Source organism: Mustelus asterias, chromosome 16, assembly GCF_964213995.1.
Source record: "Mustelus asterias chromosome 16, sMusAst1.hap1.1, whole genome shotgun sequence".
In the NCBI taxonomy this organism is placed as follows: Eukaryota; Metazoa; Chordata; class Chondrichthyes; order Carcharhiniformes; family Triakidae; genus Mustelus; species Mustelus asterias.
In genome coordinates this window covers 62,876,563-62,903,761 of record NC_135816.1, presented here as the reverse complement: position 1 = coordinate 62,903,761, position 27,199 = coordinate 62,876,563, and the positions used below count along the sequence as shown (strand labels likewise).

The following is a 27,199-nucleotide window of genomic DNA, read 5'->3' as shown; positions in this document are numbered from 1 at the left end:
ACATCCCCTTCCAGTTTGGTTCCTCCCCTCAGCACCTAGTATAAAGGTGGCTGTCTCCTCCCCCTTGTTCAGTCCAGGTCGGTTAATTGTTGGGATCTGCTCCTGATTCTGTTGTAAATAAAAGCCTACACTTATATTGGCATATCGGTAGTCTTTCGCCTTATTGATAGCGCATCAGGTGTTCATTGTCGAGCGGTGAGATTGGAGCACCCAGAGGAAACCCATGCAGACACGGGGAGAACGTCCAAACTCCAAACAGACAATGACCCAAGCGGAGAATCGAACCTGCGTCCCTGACGCTGTGAGGCAGCAGCATTAACCACTGTGCCACCATGGTGTTTCTGTTTGAGTGAATTAAGGTTTAATTTCGTCATCTGTTGTGAATAGTAAAGTACCTATAGACCTAGTGTGTACTTTCATTTGATCATCAGATGGTGCATCTTAGCTCATGAAAATCACAACGATATGTCCAAATTAAACTGAGCGTACCACAGGACAATGGTTAGTGTATAGACAAAAGTTTTGCACCACTCTTGCAAAAGTTACTCCTGTATCTGTGACTAATACACTTGTTACAATACCACATTTTATGTATCATCAGCAGATTATATATAAAATATATACTGGGATTTATAAAGACTTTCATTCAGTGTATATATAAATCACATTCCCTGCATGTACTGATTTGTATCATTATTTATTGAGTTTTAATTAATTAATTTCTGAAGAAGATTGATTATGGTCTAAAGTGTATACAAAACAGGTACATTTAAAATTGTAACATTTTAATTCACCCAGTTTGTACATATAAAATATAGTTAATTATTAAATACAAAATGTATGTGATAGAGATAAGCAATGTGCAGAGGTGGAGAGTTTGAAGCTGGCGGAACATTTGTGCCGAGCTGTTGGTCCGGGGAACACTCAATGAGGTGGCGCCAATAGCCAGCGTGTAGGAACTTTCCTCCCGCCGCTGGAGAGAGCAGAGGCCCCGCGGGGAGCAGGAGCCGCTGCCGCCGTTGGAGCGATCACAGGGCCAGCGAGGAGCAGGAGCCGGGAGGTGGGAGAGGGTGGCGCATTCCCGCCCCCCTTCCTTGGAGCAGCCGGGCCGCAAACCCGGCACCGAATGTACTCGACTGATCCTCTAAGGGTCTGTGTCCATTGACAGGAGTGAGGGTCTCCCTATCAGTCTGTGTCTATCAACAGGAGAGAGGGTCTATCAACAGGAGAGAGGGTCACTCACACTGACAGGACTGAAGGTCTTTTGGTCTATCTGCTCATTGATCGGGTTTGAAGGATTTTTTTTTGGCTGCACCTCCCAATTAACGAGACTTTGCCGGGTTCCACCAGCATCTTTCCCTCTCCTTTTTGGGCCATTGAGTCCACTAATCCCTCGCCATGATACAGGGGATTTGAAGCTCACACGTTCCATTTGACAAGGCTGTTGGAGAACTCTGCATGGCTGCTGATTTCGCAGGACTGTTGAGAACCCTCAACTTGTCCGTGTCTCCTCTGTGTGCTTTTGTGCCAAGAGGGTTCAATCCACACCAACAGAGACTATGTGACAGAGACTGACTGAGGGCTACGGAGTGAAAGAAGATGATGTACTCCTCAAGACGGAAACCTGTTCTCTATTTCACCAAGGAGGATAGCAGGTAAACTGGAACAGAGGGATCACACTTAATAAGAGTAACCTGAAATTTACATTTTATTTCTCAAGTCATTTTTAAAAATCTTAATGCATTTCCTAAACCGTGTAATAGCACTGAGTGCTGCTCCAGCAATGCATTTACCTGTTCATAGGATAAAGCCTATAATTAATTATAGTACACTCTAGAGTTATGACAATAATGGTAAAATCCTCTTGTACTAAGATTCATACTGTAACCTACTGACACAAAGTTTTCAATTTGCACGTAATTGTACCCAGGTATTCAGAACTTTTTGATTTTAAAAAAATTGTTTCCTCTGCAGACTACAGTCTGCTATTTTCAGTGGTTTTAGTTATATTTCCTTTGTCATACTCTTTGCAAAATCCTGATTTAACACAGTTTATTTAACATATTGTAACTAATAATATGAAAAGCTGCAGATTAATTAATATGCTTCTGATGGAATATATTGAATTCATCACACAAAAAGCTCCCAGCAACAGGTATGGTAATGAACTCAAATAATTTCCCCAAATTGACGCAACTTTTGATGGATAAAATGTTTTATTGCTGTATATTTTACTCAGTTAAAGTGGGTGTATTACAATTTTGTGTGTTCAGAATTACATTTTTACAGAATTCTAGTGTGCAGTCTCCTCCATACATCTTTCAGTATCGCAAATCTTTTTAGTACGTTAAGTTAAATGCCGAACACCAACTGACAAGTTGTGATCTCTTCTATCATTTTTAAAAAACTATTTGTGACAAAGGGTCATCCCAATCCAAGTTTGAATTTGAACCAGTGTTGGAAAATAATCCAAAAGTAAAATTGAACCAGACGTCCCAAATCGTGATATCGCCACTGTTTATGGTGTTTGAAAAAAAGATTTTTTTTCTGAAGACAGATTGGGAAGGTTTATTTATTTGATTCAAAGCGAATTGTCTAACTTTGTTCCATGACTGTCAATTATCTAAGTTTTCTGTGTTCCTCGTATTTTTAATATTAGATTATAACATTTTAATTGTTGGTTGATTTTGGAGTGAGCGGCAAATCGGGAAAGCACTGCATTCAGTTCAGCTATCTGGCAACACTATGCAGTGTGAAACTGGTTGCGCAACATCATACGTCAATACATTTGGGAATTTCTTTATTGGTGCTTTGTTATACAGTGAAACCAATATAAACAGTCACCTAGTGACAGCCCCAAATATCTTGCATTGTAAAAGACACAAGCAGTATTCTCAAATTGCAAACTATGCTCTCAAAGTACCATTTCCTTTTAAACCATTAAGTATGAGATGTATCCTGCAGCTATTCACCCTGCCAGTTTATCTGGGGTTTGACTTCTCCCACTGCAATTAATGTCCCTGCAGTTTGAATTCAACCGTACACCTGATCCCTGCGTCCTAAACTCCACAACCATTGTTTCTGCCAGTCTCTGGGGTTCAGAGCTGCAGCAGCTTTTGGTATCAACAATGACCATTTTAAAAGATCCTGCTTAAAAAAAGACAGCTCATGCTAGTTCCTTAGGTATTTGTAATTTGCAGATTTCATTATAGTTCAGACAGGATGTGACTCCTTATTCTTGTGTATTGAGATTCCTGAATACTAGGTGTGAAGCTGTACATTAAAGTTTATTTATTAGTGTCGCGAGTAGGCTTACACTAACACTGCAATGAAGTTACTGTGAAAATCCCCTGGTCGCCACACTCCGACGCCTGTTCAGGTACACTGAGGGAGAATTTACCATGGCCAATGCATCTAACGAGCACGTTTTCGAACTGTGGGAGGAAACCGGAGCACCCGGAGGAAACCCATGCAGAAGCAGGAAGAATGTGCAGACTCTGCACAGACAGTGACCCGAGCCAGGAATCGAACCCGGGTCCTTGGCCCTGTAAGGCAGCGGTGCTAACCATTGTGCCGCCCCCACATTCTGATTTTACAAAACGTTATATCCCATCATATCATTGGGTAACATTGAGTCAGAACCCTAGTGTCAGGGTCAAATGGGGCTCCCATATCTGCACAGTGTCAAGAACAGTCACCTAACAGGGAATTTCCTTGATTGGGCAATTAGTGGCCAGACAACGTGCTCACTTTCCAATTAACGACAATGAGTAAGTAGGCTCATGAAGCTGGAGGGCCTCCTGCAGGGAAGGAGCATCAGCCTGCCATTGCAAGTAAGAAAGGGAGGGTGGAATCTCCATCCTGAAGCACCCTCTCAGCAACTTTTAAAAATAACTCTCCCCATGCTTTACATAGCTGCGACTGTTATCTTTCTTCCTTTTTCTGGCACTATTCTATTTTTGCCAGTCTCAACTGCCATTTTTTTCATCATGGCGCTGCCCCACTCAAAGAAGGAAAATATCGCTGCGGCCTGTCAAAATTTGGTATTGCCTATACCTGATCATCCGCCGGAGGAACCCTCAAACAGGGAAAACACAATTCTTGTTGCTATGGCTTCTCTCAGGTCAGAGCTTTTATCTAAAATCGACAACAAGATGGATTTTAATCTACTGAACTTCGTGGTCAGGTTATTACTGCCCAAGGGGATCTACTGACCTCAGTTAACTCGATCACCTTGAATGTCAACATATCTGGAATTATCGGGGGGGGATTTATCTGGCGGGGGGTATCGGACAGAGTGATGCAGCTTGAGAATACAATAGTCTCACTCTCATCTGTAGCCGACAAATTGATGGCAAAAACTGAAGACCTTGAAGCAGGATCAAGCAGATCTAATCTGAGGATTTTTGGGGTGAGGGAGAACAGTGAGGGCCCTCACCCTACTGAATTTGTGGCACAGCTACCTAATGATGTGCTAGATTTGTCTGAGACACTGCTGTTCGATAGGGCGCCCCACAGTCCAAGCCGAAAACTGAGCTGAGACAGAGGCCTTTCATTAATAAATTCCATTACTGTCACATTAAGGAGGAGATTTGCAGCTGGCTACACAGAAAGGTATCCTGCTCTACAAAGGCAACAGATTCTTTATTTTCTGGATTCCACTGCAGCACTGGCCAAGAAAAGAGCTGCCTTTGTGGAGGTTAGGAATCTTCTATGTCAATGTCCCGGAACAAAATTTGTACTGCTTTGCCTGACCAGATTAAGGATCACAGATAGAAATGGTTCAGAAAATATTCCATGATCTAGAATCAGTGAAAGACGATATAACACGGAACCTGGCCCCTGGTTAGCTGTCTGATCTGTTTGATAGGCTGTGATGACTGTCAACATTCCATCTGATTTCACCTGTGGGTAGCTTCTTTTTCCATTATTGAATATTTTGTTTTCCTTTCTACAGCTGCCCACAGCATATTACTAATGCTGAGCGCTTGTTGGTAGTATGATATTAACAGTGACCATGAACGTGGAAGGACTTTGATTATGATGTTGCTAATTGTGATAACAGTTTCAGTATAGCGATTTTAATGTTATTGCTGGGCTTTGGGTTATCCTTGAGGGCTATGTTCACGTTTAGCTTTAGAAGAGGTGCAGGCTTTCATTTGGGGGCAGGCCGGCATTGAGGATTGTTTTCTATTTTTGTTCCTTTTATCTCTTCTATTTTTCTTTTTCTTACTCTTTTAAGTAGAGGCTGTCAATAGTTTCAACTTAGTTGCCTCAATTTGATGAGTTAAGAATTTTCCTTTATTGTGTAATATCACCCAGGAATGTTGTATCTAATTATGCCCAAAGTTTCTACGAATTTTGTTAGTTGGAATGTAACAGGCTGAATCACCCTGTGAAATGCCGCACGGTATTTCTCACCTGCAGAAGTTTAAGGCTGATACTGTTTATCTTCAAGAAACCCATTTGCACACTTTAGATCGCTTTAGACTCAGGAAAGGAGCAGGTTTCACTCCAAATTTCACTCAAAACATGAGGTGCTGCAATTTTGATTCATAAAAATATCCCATTTGTCTCTTCTCATCTCAGCAGATCCTAATGGCTGCTATGCATTTGTAGCTCATAGTTTATTTAGTAAACGAGCAATTCTGGCCAACCTCTATGCACCTAATTGGGATAATGTTCATTTTTTTCTTGTCCAACTTGCACAATCATCATCTGATTCTGGGCAGGGTCTTCAATTGTGTTTTTTAATTCCTTCTCTCCCCTGCCCCGTCCCCGAAACCCAATGCATTACCATGGTTAATCCACCTAACCTATACATTAAGGGGCCTTTTATCAAGGCTAGTTCACCTAACCTTCACATCTTCGGACAGTGGGAGCAAATCGGAGCACCCGAAGCAAACCCATGCAGACATGGGGAGAACGTGCAAACTCCACACAGACAGTCACCCAAAGCAGAAATCAAACCCAGGTACCTGGCACTGTGAGGCAGCGGTGTTAACCACCGTGCTGCACAGTAGTACTATGAGCATGGTGAAAAAGCGAGCAAAATTACTTTCTCACCAACTTGTAGGTCAGTGATCTTTAATCTGATCATCGAAATCTGCACTGAATCTGGTACTTCTACACTAGATCCCAATGATCTATTTAAAACCTTCTATTCGATCCTGCATTCCTCTACAGCTGCAGACAATTCTAGTTTTCATTTATTTGTTGACAAGTTTGATATTCCAACCTTGGGCTCTATTAATAGGTCAGCCTTAGATAATCACCTCAATTCTGGAAATTGATCAAGCCATCAAAATGCTACAAAGTTGTAAGGCTCCAGAACCTGATGGTTTTTCTATCGGTAACAATTTTCCTCCCATTTATCCCCTGCCTAGCTTAGTCTTCTCAATTGTTTCCTTATGGTAATCTTCCTTTCATTTTAAATTAGGTGAACATCTCACTATTGCTGGAAAAGGGTAAGGACCCCCTTGAATAGCACTTCATTGCCCTATTTCTCTGCTAAACATGGATTGCATGATACTAGCCAAAGTTTTTGCCCTCTGTTTGGATCTCATTCTGCTAACTATTATCTCTCCTGATCAATCAGGCTTTGAGGGTCAACATTCAGTCTCTAACTAAAAGCACTATTTAATATTATTTTCTCCAGGACTCCTCCTCCTCTTCTAGAAATTATAGTTTCTTTAGATGCTGAAAAAGCATTCAACCATGTAGAATGAGACAGTCTGTTCAAAGTTCAAGGAACATTTGGTTTTGGTCCAGTTTTATCTTGTGGATTTAAAATTTTATATTCATCACCTGTAGCTTCAATCTGTACTCATCTTTCATATTCTGCTTACAGATTCTACAGAGGCACCAGGCAGGGCTGTCCTTTATCCCCATTTCTTTTTGATATTGCTATTCAACGTTTGCTGTGCCCCTTCAATCTAGTAAGAATGACATTGGAATTAACAGGGATGCTTTATGTCATAAGGTCTCTCTTTTTATGTCGATGATCCTTTGTTGTACATAGCTGACCCTTTTGCGTCAGTACCCAATGTTCTTGACACTCTGCTCCAGTTTGGTAAGTTTTCAGGCTACAAACTAAATCTTGAAAAAATGTTTGCTTTTGTCAATTAATTTTTCTGCATTTATTTATGATTTATTTCTCAATTTGACTTCTGATAATTTCACGTGTTTAGGAATATCTATGACACATGATTTCAACAATCATTTTAAGTCTAACTTTACACCTTTGTTAGAACACACACAGCCCATTGGTCAGTGCTATCCCATCCCTTGCTGGTCATATCAATTCCTTCAAAAAGATGATTTTTACTTACATTTTCATTTGTTTTAGGCTATTCCTATTTTTATTTAAAAAAAACTTTTTTAAAATCTCTGACCAATTGATTTCCTCTTTTATTTGGAATAAAAACATTCTTGATTTGTAAAATCCTTTTGGAAGGAGCAAAACTTCAATGAGGTCTTTTAAATTTTTTTTATTGTTCTGCCAGTAGTCGTAAGCTTATCTATTGGGTTCACTTATTTTTAGACAATGACAGTCCTATCTGGACATCTATGGAACATTATTTTTGCCTCCCCGTATCTCCTGTTTCCTTATGATGGAGTGTTGTTGGGAGCAGCCTGTCGTGGAGCGCTGTTGGGTGTTCAGAGGGCTTTAGGATGCAGTCCGTTGTACTGGTTGTTTGTATAGCGTTCATTTTCCTTAAGTAACAATTAATATTTTAATCAGTGTATTGTCAATTTAAAAATGATCCTGCATATCTTTAATTTGTACTGAATCGTGTTATAGTAAATTAACATCAAGTTAACATTGTAAAACTCTGTCTTGTCACTGTTAATCCTGTTCAGTTCACTCTGTTTTATTATAGACTGGTTTCACGTTTTAGAAAAGGAATCCTAGGATTTTGCCTCCTGTGTGGTTTCACTTGGCCTCTTCATGGTATGATGCCAGCTGAGGTCGTTAGAACGATGTACCCAAATTGACGGGAAGGCAGTAGACCATTTTGCCATCTTTCTATCTCCTTTACTGGAACATTTGGACTTAACACTTGTCAATCTCTCAGGCAGACTGAACAACTATTTTCCCAACTGTGGTCATCACTAATCTCAAACTCTCCAATGTAGCCATACTCCTTCATTACAGTCAGGAATCTCCCAATCACTTTGGAACATGGTCAGATGTGAAGTTGCTATTTTCCACATTTCTCTGCATTGTTGATGCTTCACAACACCAGGTTAAAGTCCAACAGGTTTATTTGGTAGCAAATACCTTCATCTGACGAAGGAGCTGTGCTCCGAAAGCTTATGGTATTTGCTACCAAATAAACCTGTTGGACTTTAACCTGGTGTTGTGAGACTTCTTACTGTGCTTACCCCATTCCAACGCCGGCATCTCCACATTGTTGATGCTTGTCAGAGCATCAGCAAGAACATTCATTCGCACCATAATGCTTGAAATTAAATGGGAACAAAACTCCACTGCCTGGGATGGCGCTGATATCAGTCGGATTACCGCTGGCCAGGCATTGCTAACTTCTGTTTCATGCCAGTCTTTAATTGGTGAATTTGGGCAGTAGAATTTCTCCCAATGGTGGTGCCTTTTCTAACCCAGTGAAGAGACAATGGAACTTGTAGAGCGTGTTTATAAAATATTTTCAACTCATGTTACTGTCCCCATTTTGTTAATCCTGTTGATGCTACAAAGGGAAACTTGCCGTATATACTGAGTTCGACATCAATTACTCAACCTGCTGAATAGCCAAGACCACAGCAGAGGTGGTTTGGGCTAGCTTGTCACCAAGTAAACAGTTTAGTGATAATTAAATGAACATGTTGAGCAATGTAGTGAGAGCAGTGATTTCACCACAGGTGGAGTTCTTCATGTATGTAATTTGGCCCAGGTAAAGCAGCTATAGAGGAGGTGGTATTGTGGAACTTAATTCATCACATCTGCTGGAAGGTCACTGCTCAAAATATTTATTATACAAGAGACACGTTCAACCCAATTACATCAGTCTTTAAGAATTTAGTACCACTTGGATTTGCTTCTTAAATTTTGTTCTATGCATGCAGTGGGAACACGAGCATACAACTAATGATACTGACTGCCCTGGGGAGAACACATGGACTTGTTTTATACCATGCTTTCAGTAAGCGTTCAAGACTCTTTGTTGCTTAATAATCTTGAGTCTTGCCAACCAGGAATCCTGACTGTCTGACTCTATAAGTTGATGGGATAGGCATTTTTTTAAGTTAATGATTTACAGTTGGAACAATTCAATATGGATGAACATTTTTTTGGAAAAGCTTTTGTGTTGATGTTGGGATGTGTGTTGTAGATCTGGAGTAAAGACTGCAACATTTAACAATTAGTTTGGCGTAATCAATAGTGCAGTTGGGTTTTACTCAGGTGGGGACCTATCAGGAAAAACAAGACCTAAGCATTAGTAGAATTTGTTTGGTACTTGACCCATTAGAAACATTTTCAGTAATTTTATTCAGGCTTGATGTTTCCAGACACTGAGTCTCTTTGGGAATTAAAGTATCTACGCTGTTGTCTTTTTCAGGTCAGGCCTGCTCCTTAGAATGTTGCCTAGAAGATGTTCCATCTTTAAACTGTTCTGTTCATTAATAGTCCTCGGAATCTTCTCTGTTGCGTGGCTGCACTACAACTGCAGACTAACCAGCAGCCAGAGTATTGGTGATGATGTCTTGGTGTACAAGTCCTGTCAAGATGAGACTGACAATTCTGCCTGGGGCCCCCACAAGATCACCATCATTGTCCCTTTCAGGGAGCGTTTCGAAGAACTGTTGACTTTTGTGCCGCACATGCATGCATTTCTCAACAAGAAGAAAATCAGACACAAGATCCTTGTCATCAACCAAGTTGATCACTTCAGGTACTTTAATGTGCTTAAATAGTTGTAATAAATGGAATTATCTTTTGTCACAGGAAGAATCAAAAACTTTTGCTAGTCACCATAATTTAAGGAAAGTCACAGCAGCTGCGAGTTTGTAAAATCAAGTTTTCACTTTCAGTCGCAAAGGGTTTCAGATATATCCAAGTTGAATTAATGTTTTCTCAGCACAGTTTCAGACTATGTTCATGCAGTAATTTCCTGATGCCTGTGTTTTGTTGGTAGCTCCTTTACAAAGATCTCAAACTGTAGGTTTTGTGTCTTCCTTAGCCTCGCAAAAGATAAATGTGATCAATGTGACTGCTCTGCTGAAGTGGAATGGCAATTCCAACCAAGACAATGGCTGGAATTTTCCGGCCAGTTACGCCAACGGGATCTTCCAGTCTGGCTGACGAGCATCCCCGGTGTGGATTTCCTGGCAGCCGTTCAACAGGAAACCCTTTTGTCACTGACGGGACCAGAAAGATCCCACCCACCATTAGACAATGATGGGCCACCTCTGCCGCAGCAAAACATATGATGGGAAAATCCCGCCCAGTGTAATTGTTAGCCACAGTCTAACCGGAGGCAGCTTGTTAATTGCATAAATTAATGCTGAGGATGTATAGGTGAAGGACTATTCATTAGATGATTGCTTGAGCTTCTGTAAAGAGATACATAACACTGATGGGGTTGCAGATTTAGGAACTATACATTTGTAATGTTTCACTTTGTGAATAAATATAAAATAGTAAAGATTGACTTCTGGTCCCACAGTGAGGCATACATGCATCTCACACAGTAGTATAAGACAGGCAACAGCCAAATGACAGCAAAAAAAAACAGTTGGAAAGGAAGATAGGAGGAATGTACCACAGGCTGCCAATTTTCCAGCATCCATTCTACACTAATGCCCAAGGTGATTTTATACTCCAGTGGGGACATGTTAAGTATGTGTCTCATGATAAGTATATGCGCATTTACCCAGTATGTGCGTTCATTTCAAATATAAACAAAAATAGAAAATGCTGGAAAATCTCAGCAGGTCTGACAGCATCTGTGGAGAGGGAATAGAGGAAGAGTTTTAACAACACCAGGTTAAAGTCCAATAGGTTTATTTGGTAGCAAATACCATAAGCTTTCGGAGCGCTGCTCCTTCGTCAGATGGAGTGGAAATGTGCTCTCAAACAGGGCACAGAGGCACAAGATCAAGTTACAGAATACTGATTAGAATGCGAATCCCTACAACCAGCCAGGTCTTAAAGATACAGACAATGTGGGTGGAGGGAGCATTAAGAGTCAATGTTTCGAGTCTGGTTGACTCTTCGTCAGAGCTGTCTCCACAGATGATGTCAGACATGCTGAGATTTTCTGGCATTTTCTGTTTAAATTCCAGCATCTGCAGTATTTTGTTTTTATATTATATATGTGCTTCAATTTGTTGAGTAATTTTTGGCCCTTCTCTTTGGTCAGTTTTCCAGTGTGTTGTAATTTTCCTTAATAAGCTTCATCTGTAAATGATTTCCTGCTTAAAATTTGCATACCTATAATATATATTTTCCCTCCAGTAGTAAATCTTCAACATTAGTAGGACCGTAGACTATACCTGCAATAGCTGGGCCTAAGGTTTCTGAAGAAAGCAATTTAAACTAGCTGGGGAGAGTAGAGAAGCGGGCAAAGATTAAGCACCAGGCATAGTGTAGAATAAGACACTAACCCAGTGAAGCTACAATCTGCAAATGCAGCAATGGGGGAGTGGGTTTTTCTTTTCCTTTTTTTTGTTAGCTAACCTTTCCACAAAGGATGATTGAAAGAAAAGCTCTGCAGCCTATTACATACAACCAAGAAAGGTGGTGGATAGTCTGGCAAGAAATCAGGGAAGGGGATCCTTGGGAAATCAGAATCTGAGTGCCAGAGAGAAAGCCGGAGCATTCGCAAGTGTTTTCAGCCAAATGTGCTGAATGAACAATTGTACTTGTCTCCTGGTTCATTCAATGTGACATTAGTAGCTGAGTGAACAGGATTCAGCATAGTCTATGGATCCTGACAGTCAATCATCCCCCTATCAGTTTTCCCACTACCATCAGCTCAGTGGCAGAAGAAATCATCAAATCATCCTGCTGGCTGATATTCAATTCGACTGCTGCCAAAATTGCACAACTCCAAATCCAGCAAAAATTTTAATTTAGAAATGGACACCAGGATTAAGTACAAGAGAAGGTGTGAGAGGCCCTTGTGACCCCCACCCCCAGATCCATTGTCAAAAGATTTGCCTCTGAAAGGCAGGTTTGTCACATATGGACTTTGACTCAGTTCCCCAAACCTATCCTTCGACTGTCACTCCATCCTAATGAAAGCTTATTCTTTCAGATCATGCCACAAAGTAGATTGGCATCCTATAAATTGATTACTCTGATCGCGGGTTGGATGGTGCTGTGTGTATATATTTTTTAATTATATCTGGCAGAAAGGAAACTAGCCTTAACCAAAGGGACTAATTAACTGATTCTAGCTATGTCCTCCCAACACTCATCAGTGATCAGTTTTTAAAACAATAAAGACTTAATTCAAAGAGTCAAAAGCATTGTTTTTTATTCTTGGAAGTAAAGTCTGTATTCATCTTAACTTATATCTTCAGGTTTAATCGAGCTTCTTTGATAAACGTGGGTTTCCTGGAGAGTGGCAATGATACAGATTACCTCGCTATGCATGACGTGGACTTATTGCCCCAGAATGAACAACTGGATTACGGGTATCCTGAGAAAGGACCATTCCACGTGGCTTCCCCGGAACTTCATCCCCTCTACCATTACAGTAGCTATGTGGGAGGGATCCTCCTCCTCACCAAACAGCACTTTGAACTGGTGGGTGATAATACAGCTCAGAGGCTGTAATTGTGAGGTTGAAGGAAACCAGCAGGGACTGGAGATAGATTGTTAACTTAGTAGTTACTACTGTGAACAATATTTATAACCACTTGGAACTGATGGAGCTAGGAATGAAAAGGGCTGAATTTGATTGAACATTGCCTGCTGGATAGATTTATCTCTAGGGTAGATTTTAGACGGAGGGATATCACTGAGGAGATCTCCGCATGTCCCAAATTGCTTTATAACCAATGAAATGTGATTTGGGCTTTCCTGTTCCTCTTTGAATAGCGCCGGCCTGAGGTGGCAGACAGAGGAGTTTAACATCCCAACAAAAAGACAGCACCTCCAACAATGCAGCACTGCTTCAGCACTGCTTCAGTACTGCAGTGAAGTGTCAACATAGATTATGTGCTCATGTCTCTGGAGTGGGATTTGAACCCAAAACCTCAACATTAGAAGCAAAGGAGGGCTACCACTTAGCCAAGATTGATATGACTTGGTAGTTTTCTTTATATTATAGCACTTGCCAATCAAAAAACTTAATAGAATTGAATATGTCGCCAATCGCATAAACACAGTAGAATGTGTCTGGGGTACAGGCCTTTTCAACCCAATAAATTTCCAGTTAAAAATTCTGAATTTATCTCTGTCAACAGGTGCCAAATTGTAGACATTAAGAATTGTCTCTGTGACCTGTTATTTTGAAGAGTGATTGTCCGATGGGAAGGAGAGTTTATAAATGCTCTCTTTTTATGATTATAGAAGCTGAAGTTCCAGAAGCAATACTTTTCACTGTATACTAATACATGTGACAATAAATCAAATCAAAGAAGTCTACATGTAGTGAAACATGCTGCTTTTAATTTGTGTTCTAATTTTCTTGACATTAGTTTCCTGGCCAAATGATTCAGAATACAACCTTTTAATAATTAATAAATCCAATAGGGAATTCAGAAGAAACTTCATTGCTGGGTGAGAGTGATGAGAATATGAAACTTGCTACCACACAAAGTAGTTCAGTTGACTAGCAAAGCTATATTTAAGGGAAAACAAGATGCACGTATGAGGGAGAAAGGAATTGAAGCATATGTTGATACGGTGAGTTGAAGGGAGGTTGGGAAGAAATTCATTTGGAGCATATACTCAGGTCTATTGGTCTGTTTCTGTTCTGTAAAATCTATGTAATTCCTCCTTTTTTTTTGCAGTGTAATGGGATGTCAAACCGGTTTTGGGGATGGGGCCGTGAGGATGATGAATTTTATCGTAGAATAACAGCAGCTGGGCTGCAGGTAATCATTTCACACTCGCGCAGCAGAATTTAACAGGGAGCCTTCAACGTCTTAGTTTTCATGTAAGCAAGTTTAAGCTCGGATCTGTTGTGAAATTGCTGCTCCATCTGTTCAGTAATTTCTCATTTAGAGCTTTTGAATGCTTCTTCAACCTGTGATCGCCAGTGAACTAGGGTAATGCAAGAATGGTGCTGGAAAATGTGGGTGGGAAAGTTTGTGTAAAGAAGTACCACCAGCAGTTGGGTGATTTGACATGGTAGCAGTCAAAAAAAGGGTTACATTGTATTTGTAGTTTATATTAGAATCATAGAATCCCTACAGCACAGAAGGAGGCCGTTTGGCCCATAGAGTCTGCACCGACCACAATCTCACCCAGGCCCTATTCCCATAACCCCTCATATTTTACCTTGCTAATGCCCCTGACACTTGGGTTAATTTAGCATAGCTAATCAACCTAACCCACACATCTTTGGACTGTGGGAGGAAATCGGAGCACCCGGAGGAAACCCACGCAGACACGGGGAGAATGTGCAAACTCCACACACACTGACCCAAGGCCGGAATTGAACCCGGGTCCCTGGCGCTGTGAGGCAGCAGTGCTAACCACTGTGCCACTATGCTGCCCCTATGTTCATCAAATTCAGGATTTCTTTTCCTTTCTTCTTCTCATGGCATCAACCTTTATTAGGATAAGAACATAAGAAATAGGAGCTGAAGTAGGCATGCGACCCCTTGAGCTTGCTCCAGTGTTCAATAACACTAACTCCTGTCATTGCAGAGGTGCATGCCCACTCACATGACAAATTCATTAGCAAATATAACAAACGGGGGAACCAGTAGACGTACTTGGATTTCCAAAAGGCATTTAATAGGTGCCGTATAAAAGATTACTGCACAAGGTAAGCTTTTGTGGTGTTAGGGGTGATATATTAGCATGGATAGAAGATTGGCTAACCAACAGGAAACAGAATAGGGATAAGTGGGTCGTTTTCATGTCAACAAACTGTGATTAGTGGAGTGCCACAGGGATCAGTTCTGGACCCTCAACTATATAAAATCTGTATTAATGACTTGGATGAAGGGAACGACTGCATTGTAGCCAAATTTGTTGTTGATATAAAGATAGGTGGGAGGCAAGTTGTAGGGAACATACAAATAGCCTGCAAAGAGACATAGGTTGAGTGAGCAGCCAAAAATTTGGTAGATGGAGTGTAACGTGGGAAAATGTGAGGTTGTCTACTTTGGCAAGAAGAATAGGAAAGCAAAATATTACTTAAATGAAAAGAGTATACAGAGCGCTGCAATATTTAAGGCACTAGGACCTGTTGAGATGCATCCAAGGATATTGAGAGAGGCACTGGCAATAATTGTGGAGGCACTGGCAATAATTTTCCTAAGATTCGGAGATGGAGCCGGAGGCTTGGAGAATTACAAAAGTTACACCATTGTTCAAAAAGTGTGCAATGATAAAATCAGCAACTACTGACCAGTCTGTTTAACCTCAGTGGTAGAGAAGCTTCCAGAAACAATAATTTGGGACAAAATTAATTGACATTTGAGCTAATGTAAATTAATTTAAGGAAATCAAGCACAAATTTGTTAATGGTAAATCATGCTTAATTGATCTGTTTGAGAGAATAGAGCATCCTATCAATTTATAAAACACTAGTTCAGCTTCAACTGGAGTATTACGTCCAGCTCTGGGCACCACACTTCGGGAAGGATGTGACAGTACCAGAGAGGGTGGTGGAGGAAGGTTCAATTAAGGCATTCAAAAGGGAGTTGGATCATTATCTGAAAAGGAAGAATGTGCATGGCTACAGGGAGAAGGCAAGGGAATTGCTCTAGGTGAATTGCACCTTCAGAGAGCCAGCGGTGGTCACAACAGGCCGAACGTCCACCTTCTGTGCTGGAACCATTCTATGATTCTAAAAAATAAGCAATCTCCTATTTAAAATGTAGATAAGGAAGGGTTTCTTCTTAAAGGGCCATTAGTCTTTGGAATTTTCTTCCACAGAGAGCAGTGGAAGATGGGTCCTTGAATATATTTAAGGCTGAGTTAGTCAGATTTTTAATCTACAATGTTAATTGTGTGAATTACGTAAGTGTATACAGACAGAGGGGCACTCATTGGATAACGACTTGAGCACATATAAAGAGACACTGTGGGGGCTGGGGTGCATCATTACCCCCGAGAATGACATTTTAATTTAATTAGTTTGGTCTCCTTTTGAGATTTTACATTATTAACACTGCCCTGCCAGGGTCTGTATTTCTTGTTCAAATTATTATTGGTTCATTAGAAGAGTATGAAGAGACTCTTATTGGCACTGGTTGGATTGTGGAGTTAGGAATTATACATTTGTAATGTTTCATTTTATGAATAAATATAAAACTGAGTAAAGATTGACTTCTGGTCTCCTCCTTTATCAACTTGCTATCAAAGTTCAGCATATATTGGAGTCAGAGGATATGGGGTCAGACAGAAAAGGAGTTAAGCCCGTAGTAAGATCAGCCATGATCTTATTGAATAGCGGAGCAGATTCAATGTGTTGAGTGGCCTACTCTTATTTCTTATGATTTTATCCTTATGATCTGCCAGTAGATGTGTGGTTTCTCCTGCTGGTAACATCATTGTTGTGTGCCCATTGTCCACCTCCGCTTGATGCCTGCTGGCTGCTTCTTGAGCCCTCGCCATCCATTTCCCAAGCTCTCGCTGTGTCCTGCTTGCTGTCCCTCAGAGTGGGTGTCAAGTGGCTACACGCAACTGTCCCTGTGCTGTGACAGCAAAACCAGTCATATTTCATATAGGTTCATTCAAGAATTTGCTAAAGAAATTTACTGGTAATTTCACTGTAAATTGGCATTAAATGTTCGGTGAAGTTTGTGCAAGAATTCAACATCACTTGAGAATTAATCAACAAAGGAAATTCCAAATCGAGAGTTTATAATGAAAAGCTGGACTAAAGTTTAAAGTTTATTTATTAGTGTCACAAGTAGGCTTACATTGACACTGCAATGAGGTTACTGTGAAAATCCCCTAGTCACCACAATCTGGCAACTGTTCAGGTACACTGTGGGAGTATTTAGCATGGCTAATGCACCTAACCAGCAAGTTTTTTGGACTGAGGGGGGAAACTGGAGCACCCGGAGGAAACATGCAGACATGGAGAGAACGTGCAGATTCCGCACAGTGACCCGAGACAGGAATCGAACCTGGGTCCCTGGCACTGTGAGGCAGCAGTGCTACTAACCACAGTGTCACTCTGCCACCATAATGGCCACTATGCCACTGTGCCGCCATTATGAGATTAGGTAACAAGACAACCATATGATTGAGCAATAATATAGTGTACATTGTAATAGTCTTTTACAGAAGTGCAAATCCTATACATCTTGTACTTCTGCGCTCTTTATAATTGCAGTAGCGATATTTTTGTGTTAATCTCTTTGACACTTCTCACAAAGATATTCTCAGGTTAAAGTTTTACAGAACAGCATGAGGAGAGAATGTTGTATTTCCCATGGAATACTTTTGTTTCTGTGCCTGCAAAAAACTATGCTATTATTAAAATGTTCCATTTTAATTAAGAAGGGACTTCTTTGCTCTCTGGTGTGTGCAGTTAGCAAGATCCTGATATTGTGTTACTGCATGTTTTCTGAAATTTTCTCTCTCAATAACGCAAAATGAGCTGCAAGCCTCTTTTGTTCAAGAGACTTTAATCTTTTTTTCATCATCTGCAGGTTTACCGTCCCACTGGAATTGAAACAGGTTATAAAACCTTCAGACATATCCATGATCCAGCATGGCGGAAACGAGACCAGAAGAGAGTGTCAAGGCAGAAACAGGTATTGAATGTACTTCTGGTTTCAGCACCAGTGGGTACTGTTAGATTGTAACTGGTGACAACTTTGTACTGGATGTAATGTGACCGCTGGGAACAAGATGTAAGGGTCAGCTGACCCAGTTAACCATGGAACCAAATACAGAGTGGTGTAATAGTCAGCTGATTCACTATAAATAAGGAACTATGTAGAATTGTGGGGAGCTTGGAGTGGCCCAGGGCGAGGCCCCAAGATTGGAGTAATGATGTTTCTTTATTAAATCCTTTCTTTGATTTATAAGTTGGAGTAAGTTTTGTTATATTTTCATTAGCTGCATTTTGAAGAGTTCCTTCTGAGGAAACAGGTGTAGGTGAGCTTTAAATGCTGTTACCATTAGATCCCAGTGAGGAATATTCTGCACCCGGCACACCAAACAGGTCAGAGGGAAGGGTACACTGCAGTAATCAGTATTGGCGGATCCAAATAAGATACACTGTATTGTATCAGCTGTGGCTCAGTTGGCAGCACTCTGATCTTTGAGTCACAAAGTTGTGGGTTCAAGTTCCACTCCAGGGTTTGAGTATGAAAATCAAGGCTGAATAATCCACTGCAGTACTGCGGGTGCGCTGTACTGTAGGAGGTACTGTATTTTAGATGAGACGTTAAACCAATTGATTGGTTTACTTGGCAAAACATGTTGGCAACAACAAATTGGTTGCCATGTTTCCTACATTACGACAGTGACGACACTGCAAAATATATTACTTGTAAGGCACTTTGAGGCATTTGCTGGTCATTGAAAGCACTATATGGCCCAAATCTTCCAGTCAGCATCAATGCTGAACACATTGACACTGCACACCAAGGTTTCTGTGACCCAATCATTTTACAATTTTTCATTTGAGCTTCTAATCCTGGCTGAAGTATCAAAGTCAGCGCAAACCTCACTGCAGAAGTTGGAGTCCTGACATACACCTCCCAATTTGTGTCCAATCTCTGATAATCTGGAAACTAGACGATTTGAGTCTAACTATATAAATACTTTCTTTATGAACACTAATAGTTTGATTGGGAAAGCAATCATCAGTATGGAACGGTCCAAGTGGGGAATATATTACAATTAACTATACTTTGTTCCGACTGAGGAATGGAGTGCAATCACTAGTACCCATTTGCCTTATACTGTGGGCTATGCAGGATATACACAGTGATCATCAGGAAGATGGGCCCTGCTGCAAATGCAATAGTGAATCTGAGAAAGGAAAGGGGTGAGAGTGATGGGAGTAGGCTGGAGTTAACAGTGAGTCCAAGGGGAAAGAGTGCTGAGGTAATTAATACCAGAGGTTGAGTGTGCATTGTCATCAATATCATTGGGTTTTGAGCAGGACTGATGCTCTTCTTTTTGATCAGAGTTAATGCAGTTTATTTGGCTAAAGCTTGAATAAGGTTGCTTAAAACTGCTAAATTTTTAGATCTTATTGTAATTAATCTGGCCTCTACTATTCTTTCATACACTTGTTTTTTATTCATTCGTGGGACATGGGTGTCGCTGGCTGGCCAGCATTTATTGTCCATCCCTAGTTGCCCTTGAGAAGGTGGTGGTGAGCTGCTTTCTTATAAAACTGGAGTCCACATGAGGTGGGTTGACCCACATTGCCGTTAGGGAGGGAATTCCAGGCTTTTGACCCAGCGACTGTGAAGGAACGGTAATATATTTCCAAGTCAGGACGGTGAGTGGCTTGGAGGGGAACTTCCAGGTGGTGGTGTTCCCATGTATCTGCTGCTCATGTCTTTCTGGATGGAAGTGGCCGTGTGTTTGGAAGGTGCTTTCTAAGACTCTTTGGTGAATTTCTGCAGTGCATCTTGTAGATAGTACACACTGCTGCTACTGAGCTTCAGTGGTGGAGGGAGCAGATGTTTGTAGATGTGCTGCCAATCAAGCAGGCTGCTTTGTCCTGGATGGTGTCAAGCTTCTTGAGTGTTGTATAAGCTGCACCCATCCAGCTAAGTGGGGTGTATTCCATCACACTCCTGACTTGTGCCTTGTAGATAGTGGACAGGCTTTGGGGAGTCAGGAGGTGAGTTACTCGCTGCAGTATTCCTAGCCTCTGACCTGCTCTTGTAGCCACTGTGTTTATGTGGCGAGTCCAGTTGAGTTTCTGGTCAATGGTAACCCCAAGGATGTTGATAGTGGGGGATTCAGTGATGGTAACACCATTGAATGTCAAGGGTTACTTATTATAAGTACATAAGTTCATTATAATTCTCGTTTGTGTTGCCATTTTTAAACTGTCTTTTGATCCACTTTGGCCAATAGATCAGGAAAGCAATTATTTCCTAATGTCTTTACTGATATAGCGAGATGTGTGATATTATTCGAGGTAATTTTTACCCTTCTTACCTGTGAGCTGGTTAACCGACTCGCTGGTACAGTTCAAAATAGGACGTTGCTATTTACTAAATTGCAAATGTTCATGCCTTTTACTTCACTCTTATGGTCGCAACTAAAAATAATTCCCCAGTTAACAGTTCCTGATTTGATGCATTTTGTTTATTTTTTTTATTCATTCATGGGACATGGGCGTCGCTGGCTGCCCAGCATTTATTGCCCATCTCTAGTTGCCCAAGGGCAATTGAGTCAACCACATTACTGTGGCTCTGGAGTCACATGTAGGCCAGACCAGGCAAGGACAGCAGATTTCCTTTGCTAAAGGACATTAGTGAGCCAGATGAGTTTTTCCGACAATCGACAATGGTTTCATGGTCATCAATATATTCTTATTTACAGATATTTATTTTTATTGAATTCAAATTCCACCATCTGCCATGGCGGGATTCGAACCCGGGTCCCCAGAACATTAGCTGAGTTTCTGGATTAATAGTCTAGCGATAATACCACCAGGCCATCACCTTCCTTGAATTCCTCTTGTTGAGAAATGACATAATACCACCATGCAGACTAAAAGGTCCCAAGTTCAAACTGGTCTGTGCTGTTTTCCTAACCAGAACAATTGCCAATAGCACAATTGGATGGGGTGGGAGAGGGATGAGAGAGACAGCGGGAAGAGAAAAATTGGCCAAGGTTCCCTCTCGTTATTATTATCCATGACTTTTGCTAGAAAGTGCAGATATGGACTTCAGCTGAGATTAGGATCAGACTGATGGTGATGTTACTAGTGGATAAAGGGCATGAGGAAACTCACTGTATTGATTTGCACCTAAAGAATGGTCACTTGGGTGAATTGCTGGAAGGTTGTTGATACCCACCAGACCATATCTAGCAATGCCTTCAGGACAAGAAAGAAGAGAACCTGATGCTGGGGGGCCTGATGGAGTCTTTTGATAGTCTTTGACCATTGCGTCTAGAAGCAGAAAACAGTAATGTCAGTGCCGTGAGTTGGGTTGATTTAGTATCTGTTAGTTTAAAAGGGAATCAATATTACTAAAGTGAGATTCAATAATACCTGATTGTGCCCTCAGTTCTTCCAGTCACATGATGGAGGACTAAATTTACTGATATGTCTATTTCTTCTCCTTCATTTGCAGGAACAATTTAAGATTGACAAAGAAGGTGGTTTAAAGAATTTGAAATACAGTGTTGGGTCGAAATCAGAAATAACGATTGAAGGGGTGCACTGCACCGTCATCAATATCCTATTGGAATGTGACCTGAATGAAACTCCTTGGTGTGTAATAAACTGACTGGACAAAAGGCAGAAATAATAGGAGTTCACTTTGTTGACATGGTATTGGCGATACAGTGAATGGGCCTATCACTGTGTGGTTTTGGGCTCCTGTTCCTACCAGTGATGCTCTTAACATGGAAATCAGGTGCCAAAGTAGCGCAGTATTAGACAGAAGCAGAGATGGAATTTCCTTCTCCAGGTTGTCCTATGTTGATCAATATGGTTACAAATTATTACAGTATTTGACAGGGCATTGCAAGAGGCCTCCAAAGATGGAGTAATATGCTACTCAAGGGAAGTTACTCATCAATAGAAAATATCAAAGCAGTTTAATTTTTTTGTTCGAATGTTTTTATCGTACAAAACCCTTGTTTTATTATTGAGAACAAGGCTTATAAACCATTACAGGTGGTCTCCTGATGGACTGTACCATGCCACTCAGTGGTGAGGCACGGGTCCTTTACCATTGTTGTGCAACAATATAATCTATCTGGAGTCCATCTGCCAGAGCTCAGTAGAGTAACAAGGACCATTGTTAGTTAAAGGAACATTTTACCTTAATTAAGTGACTATCCAGGAACTGATTGAGTTACCTTTTGCCTTCAAATAAACAGAAAACCCACCAACATCAGTCTGGTGATTTAGAGCCTAAAGGTGTCCCTTTTTGATTCATCTAGTGATGGGACAAATATTTACAAAGAAATGGATACTAATGACTTGGCTCCTGTTGTTGGCAAGTATGGTTGTTACATAGAGATAAGCAGTCAGCTTACTCTTGTCTACAAGATGGGCACTTGGTAATGCTGTTACTGAGTTTGAAACTCAGTCAATGTGAATATTCTAAGGATTATCATCTCTGCAATTAGAAACAGATACATTCCAAACCAAGTGTAGAGATTGGAAATTATTTTGTATTGAAGGAAAAGGACACCGTAGGCTATTGTAAGGCAATGGGTTTTGCATTTTTACTGCTGATTCACTGTGATATCTGAAAAAGAAACCTCTATACACCTACGGTTATTGTTATAATATTAGCGCTAACCTTTGCGGTTTGCTATCTTGATTCTTTCCAAGCAAAAACTCCAATGAGAAGGAGCAGAGCAGAAGGTATTTCTCTTCTGTTCTGCCATCTGGTGGAAAATTTGCAATACTACAACCAGTAAAGTATTTTAAAAAAGGGCAGACTTTCTGGACCATATGATTTATTTTCCACACTTCAGCCATCGGTGAATTTTTTTTTTCTCCTGCTTTGAAGCTGTATTGTGCATTAATTTTTTTTTCAGTTCCTAGAGTTTCTTTGGGAGTGAGCGTCTTTCTAAAACTTTTACATATCTTTCAAAAATCAAAACTTCCTGAATTGCTGAAATATGAAATGAACTATAATTGAAACAGATTCACACAAAGAGAATAACAAAGTGACACAAACATAAATATTGCCTTGTTTATTTCTATACTCTTGAAGCATTTGGATTCACTGAAGTAGAAAAAATATCAATGGCAAAAAGTTGCTTTTTTTTAATCTATACTTTACAAAAAGGTATTTTACCAGTTTACTTCATGTTAGTGGCTGTTGAAGGGCTACAGCAGCAAGCTACAGCAATGTTGCCGATTGTTTGGTATTTGTGAATGAAATAGAAGGGAAGAATTGTAAGTGAATCTGAAATTGAAACGATCTTTGGCAAAAAAATTTCCAATTTGTTTTAGTGTCTATTATGCTTTTCTATATAGGTCCATGAGACAAAGAATGTTATGCGTTCCATATTACTGCATAGAAACTGCCATTTCAGTGCATTTCTTTATATTTATTAATTTTACAGATTACTATTGTAGAAATAAATTAATTTTTACCAATTGTGTTGTGCTCTACTTTAAATATACAGATTTACTCTTAAAATCACAAGCTGCTTGCTGATGGAACTGATATTCAATAGGTTTTGTAATTGTCCCCCCCACCACCACCACACACCAAATTTTTTCGTATGCAGCTCAGAGAGAACAGGCTCATCCAACATCTTTCACCCAGAGTGAGCTTCCAATCACATGTTTTATACAGTGCTTGTTTTTATATAAGTAGGTTGTATTTTAGTATGTTGCATTAACGGGCAAATGCACCACATAGTCTGATACTAAGGTATAAAGATGAGAGGTCAATGGTTTAAATCCAATTCTATCATAATTTTTTAAAGTTTTAAGTTATTTATCCGTGTCACCAGTAGGCTTACATTAACACTGCAATGAAGTTACTGTGAAAATTCCCTAGTTGCCACACTGCAGCATCTGTTCAGGTATACTGAGGGAGGATGTAGCACTTAACTTGCACATTCAGATTGTGGGAGGAAACCGGAGCACCAGGAGGAAACCCACACAGACACGGGGAGAACATGCAAATTCCACACAGTTTGATTCCCAAACCGGGAATTGAACCTGGGTCCCTGGCACTGAGAGGCAGCAGTGCTAGCCACTGTGCCATGAACAATTGATAACTTGATGCATGAGCCACATGAACAATCAATAAGATAATCACCCCAGCTTATAATGTGGCTCAGTTACACTTACTAGAGGTGACATTTTCTGCAAACAAAAGGAACCTGTTCAAGCCTTGCACCTTTTTTGAATTACCTGGCAGTACAGAAAGTTTATCGTTCCCTCTTCCTTTGACCAGAGCCAACATGCCAACTAATCAGTACCCCTTTTCTCCTGCATTCTTGCACCAGCAGGATGAAAAGGTTCAGCTCTTTACAGCATGTCTCTCTACAGCAATGTAATTTTTATTCCATCTGGGTCTTCACTTTAGTGAGGATCTATAATGCGATCCAGGACTCTGTCATAATGGAGCATGACTAAGATTCCTTTGGTTTTGCTGACCCAAATAAGCTTATTACACAAAATCACTCTTCCACTTTTGTTGTACAGAACATATTATCTTACAGCTGTTGTTCAGATGTGCTCCCTTTACTACTGGAAAAATGGAAGACAGATTTGGTTACATTGTGTTGTGGATTGGAGCTGCTGATGGACCAGATGATATTGCAGTGTTTATTTATTGGGAGTTAATGCTTCCTTGCTTAAGAAAGGCATGGTCTTGCATCCTATCAGGTTTTTACGGAGGTGACTGGTATACAAGTTTTTTTTTTTAACCAGCAAGGCATTTTTGAGATACTGCTGACAAACCCAATTAACTGACCGTAATAATTCCTCAGGATGGGTGTTGAGCCACAACATTGCTGTTTCTAGAGAAGATCCTGCAGTGTGCATTTCACAACATCACAGGAAAGTCTCATAGTTCTCCAATAGTTATGTTGCTACAATCTTGATGTTCTGACTGACCCAGATCTCAGTTTCTTTCCAGTTTCTGAGATCCAAGATTATTTGTTCAACCATCAAAACTTTTCCCCCACCTGTGAAACTTTAAAGTTATTATGGTTTGATTTCAATCCTTCACAACCAATGCTTCACAGCTCCAGGGACCTGGGTTCGATTCCCAGCTTGGGTCACTGTCTGTGTGGAGTTTGCACATTCTCGTCGTGTCTACGTGGGTTTCCTCCGGGTGCTCCCGTTTCCTCCCACAGTCAAAAGATGTGCGGGTTAGCTTGATTGGCCATGCTAAAAATTGCCCCTTAGAGTACTGAGATGCGTAGGTTAGAGGGATTAGCCGGTAAATATATAGGGATATGGGGGTAGGGCCTGGGTGGGATTGTAGTCGGTGCAGACTCGATGGGCCGAATGGCCTCCTTCTGCACTGCAGGGTTTCTATGATTCTATGAACCACTAGATTCCTTGCCTACTCCAAAACACTTTGTCCATGTCCTCATCCACATTTACGGTCTGCACCACCAGCCTTACCAAGTTCCACTAGCTCCCCAGATAATTGAAGTAAGTCCCATCCCTCACTGGCGGGGTCTTTTGGCCTCAACCAATCAATGACTTCCTCCGCCCTCCTGCATGCACATTCCAACCTTCCAACACCAATGTATTCCTTGTTCCATGCTATAGCTGATCCACTATCACTGCTGTCACCTCAACTATCGCCTCAGGCAGCTCTGCCTTTTCTGCCCTTTCCCTGCCTTTAGCAGCCTCCAGAGGGCCTCTGCCAGTGCGTTTCACTTCTCCCCAGTGTGGAGTCCTGTGCTATCCTGTAAAGTGTGAGGAGCACAATACAACTATAACTTTTGTTTCTTGTTTAATTCAAGCCTCAAACCCTGATCGGTGTTCTTATACCAGCCTTGTCCTCAAAGTAGACAACCACTGCACAATTTAGAACACAAGAAATAGCAGGAGTGGTGTTGACCTTGCTCTGTCATTCAACAGGACCGTGGCTGCTCTTGCACTTCAACTCCATTTTCCTGTTTTCTCCCCTTATAGAACATAAAGCTACAGCACAAACAGGCCCTTCGGCCCACAAGTTGCGCCGAACAATTTCCTTACCTTCTAGGCTCATCTATAACCCTCTAACTAACCTCCATGAACCTATCCAAAAGTCTCTTAAAAGACTCAATCGAATCCGCTTCCACCACCATTACCGGCAGTTGATTCCACGCACCCACCACCCTCTGAGTGAAAAACTTACCCCGAACATCTCTATACCTACTCCCCAGCACCCTAAACCTGTGGTCTCTCGTGACAACCATTTCAGCCCTGGGTAAAAGCCTCTGAGAATTCACTCTATCAATACCTCTCAACATCTTATACACCTCTATCAGGTCACCTCTCATCCTTCGCCTCTCCAAGAAGAATAGACCTAGTTCTCTCAACCTATCCTCATAAGGCATACCACTTAATCCGGGCAACATCCTCGTAAATCTCCTCCGCACCCATTCTATGGCTTCCACATCCTTTCTGTAATGAGGCGACCAGAACTGGGCACAGTACTCCAGGTGGGGTCTGACCAGGGTCCTATACAGCTGCAGCATTATCTCCTGATTTCTAAACTCAATTCCTCTATTGATGAAGGCCAGTATTCCATACGCCTTCCTAAACACAGCCTCTACCTGCGACGCCGCTTTGAGCGTCCTATGAACCCGGATCCCAAGATTCCCTCTGTTCTTCCACACTACCAAGCGTCTTACCCTTAATATTATATTCTTCCATCCTATTCGACCTGCCAAAATGAACCACCACACACTTATCTGGGTTGAAGTCCATCTGCCACTTCGCCCAGTCTTGCATCTTATCTATGTCTCGTTGCAACTGCTGACATCCCTCTACACTATCCACAACACCTCCAACCTTTGTGTCATCAGCAAACTTGCCAACCCATCCTTCCACTTCCTCATCCAGGTCATTTATAAAAATCACAAAGAGCAAGGGTCCCAGAACAGATCCCTGGGGCACCCCACTGGTGACCGACCTCCACTCTGAAAAAGACCCATCTACAACCACTCTTTGCCTTCTGTGGGCAAGCCAGTTCTGAATCCACAAAGCAATGTCCCCTTGTATCCCATGCCCCTTCACTTTCTCCATAAGCCTTGCATGGGGCACCTTATCAAACGCCTTACTGAAATCCATGTAAACCACATCTACCGCTCTTCCCCCGTCTAAGTGTCCAGTCACATCTTCAAAAAACTCAGACTAGTAAGGCATGATCTGCCTCGGACAAAGCCATGCTGGCTACTTCTGAT

At 41.2% G+C, this 27,199-nt stretch overlaps 1 protein-coding gene and 1 pseudogene across 2 annotated transcripts; one reads left to right on the top strand and one right to left on the bottom strand.

Annotated features, from left to right (window-relative positions):
* The first annotated feature begins 907 nt into the window (after nucleotides 1-907).
* b4galt7 (xylosylprotein beta 1,4-galactosyltransferase, polypeptide 7 (galactosyltransferase I)) lies at nucleotides 908-23,430 on the top strand. 2 transcript variants are annotated; one of them, XM_078231197.1, is made up of 6 exons: nucleotides 908-1,655; nucleotides 9,582-9,914; nucleotides 12,550-12,775; nucleotides 13,987-14,070; nucleotides 17,815-17,919; nucleotides 21,442-23,430. In XM_078231197.1, the coding sequence occupies exons 1-6, from the start codon at nucleotides 1,600-1,602 to the stop codon at nucleotides 21,595-21,597; spliced, it is 960 nt and encodes a 319-aa protein (XP_078087323.1). In that variant the 5' UTR covers nucleotides 908-1,599; the 3' UTR covers nucleotides 21,598-23,430. The 2 variants fall into 2 exon arrangements, with proteins under 2 accessions (XP_078087323.1, XP_078087325.1); XM_078231199.1 differs by lacking the exon at nucleotides 908-1,655 and adding an exon at nucleotides 6,988-7,072.
* LOC144505214 (small ribosomal subunit protein uS8-like) lies at nucleotides 7,898-8,461 on the bottom strand (annotated as a pseudogene).
* Nucleotides 23,431-27,199: the final 3,769 nt, after the last annotated feature.

Excerpts from the sequence above, each read along its gene's own strand:
- b4galt7 (XM_078231197.1), top strand. The coding sequence starts at position 1,600 with ATGATGTACTCCTCAAGACGGAAACCTGTTCTCTATTTCACCAAGGAG. Across the intron at positions 14,071-17,814 it reads TAACAGCAGCTGGGCTGCAG|GTTTACCGTCCCACTGGAAT; the intron begins GTAATCATTTCA and ends CATCATCTGCAG. Across the intron at positions 17,920-21,441 it reads GAGTGTCAAGGCAGAAACAG|GAACAATTTAAGATTGACAA; the intron begins GTATTGAATGTA and ends CTTCATTTGCAG.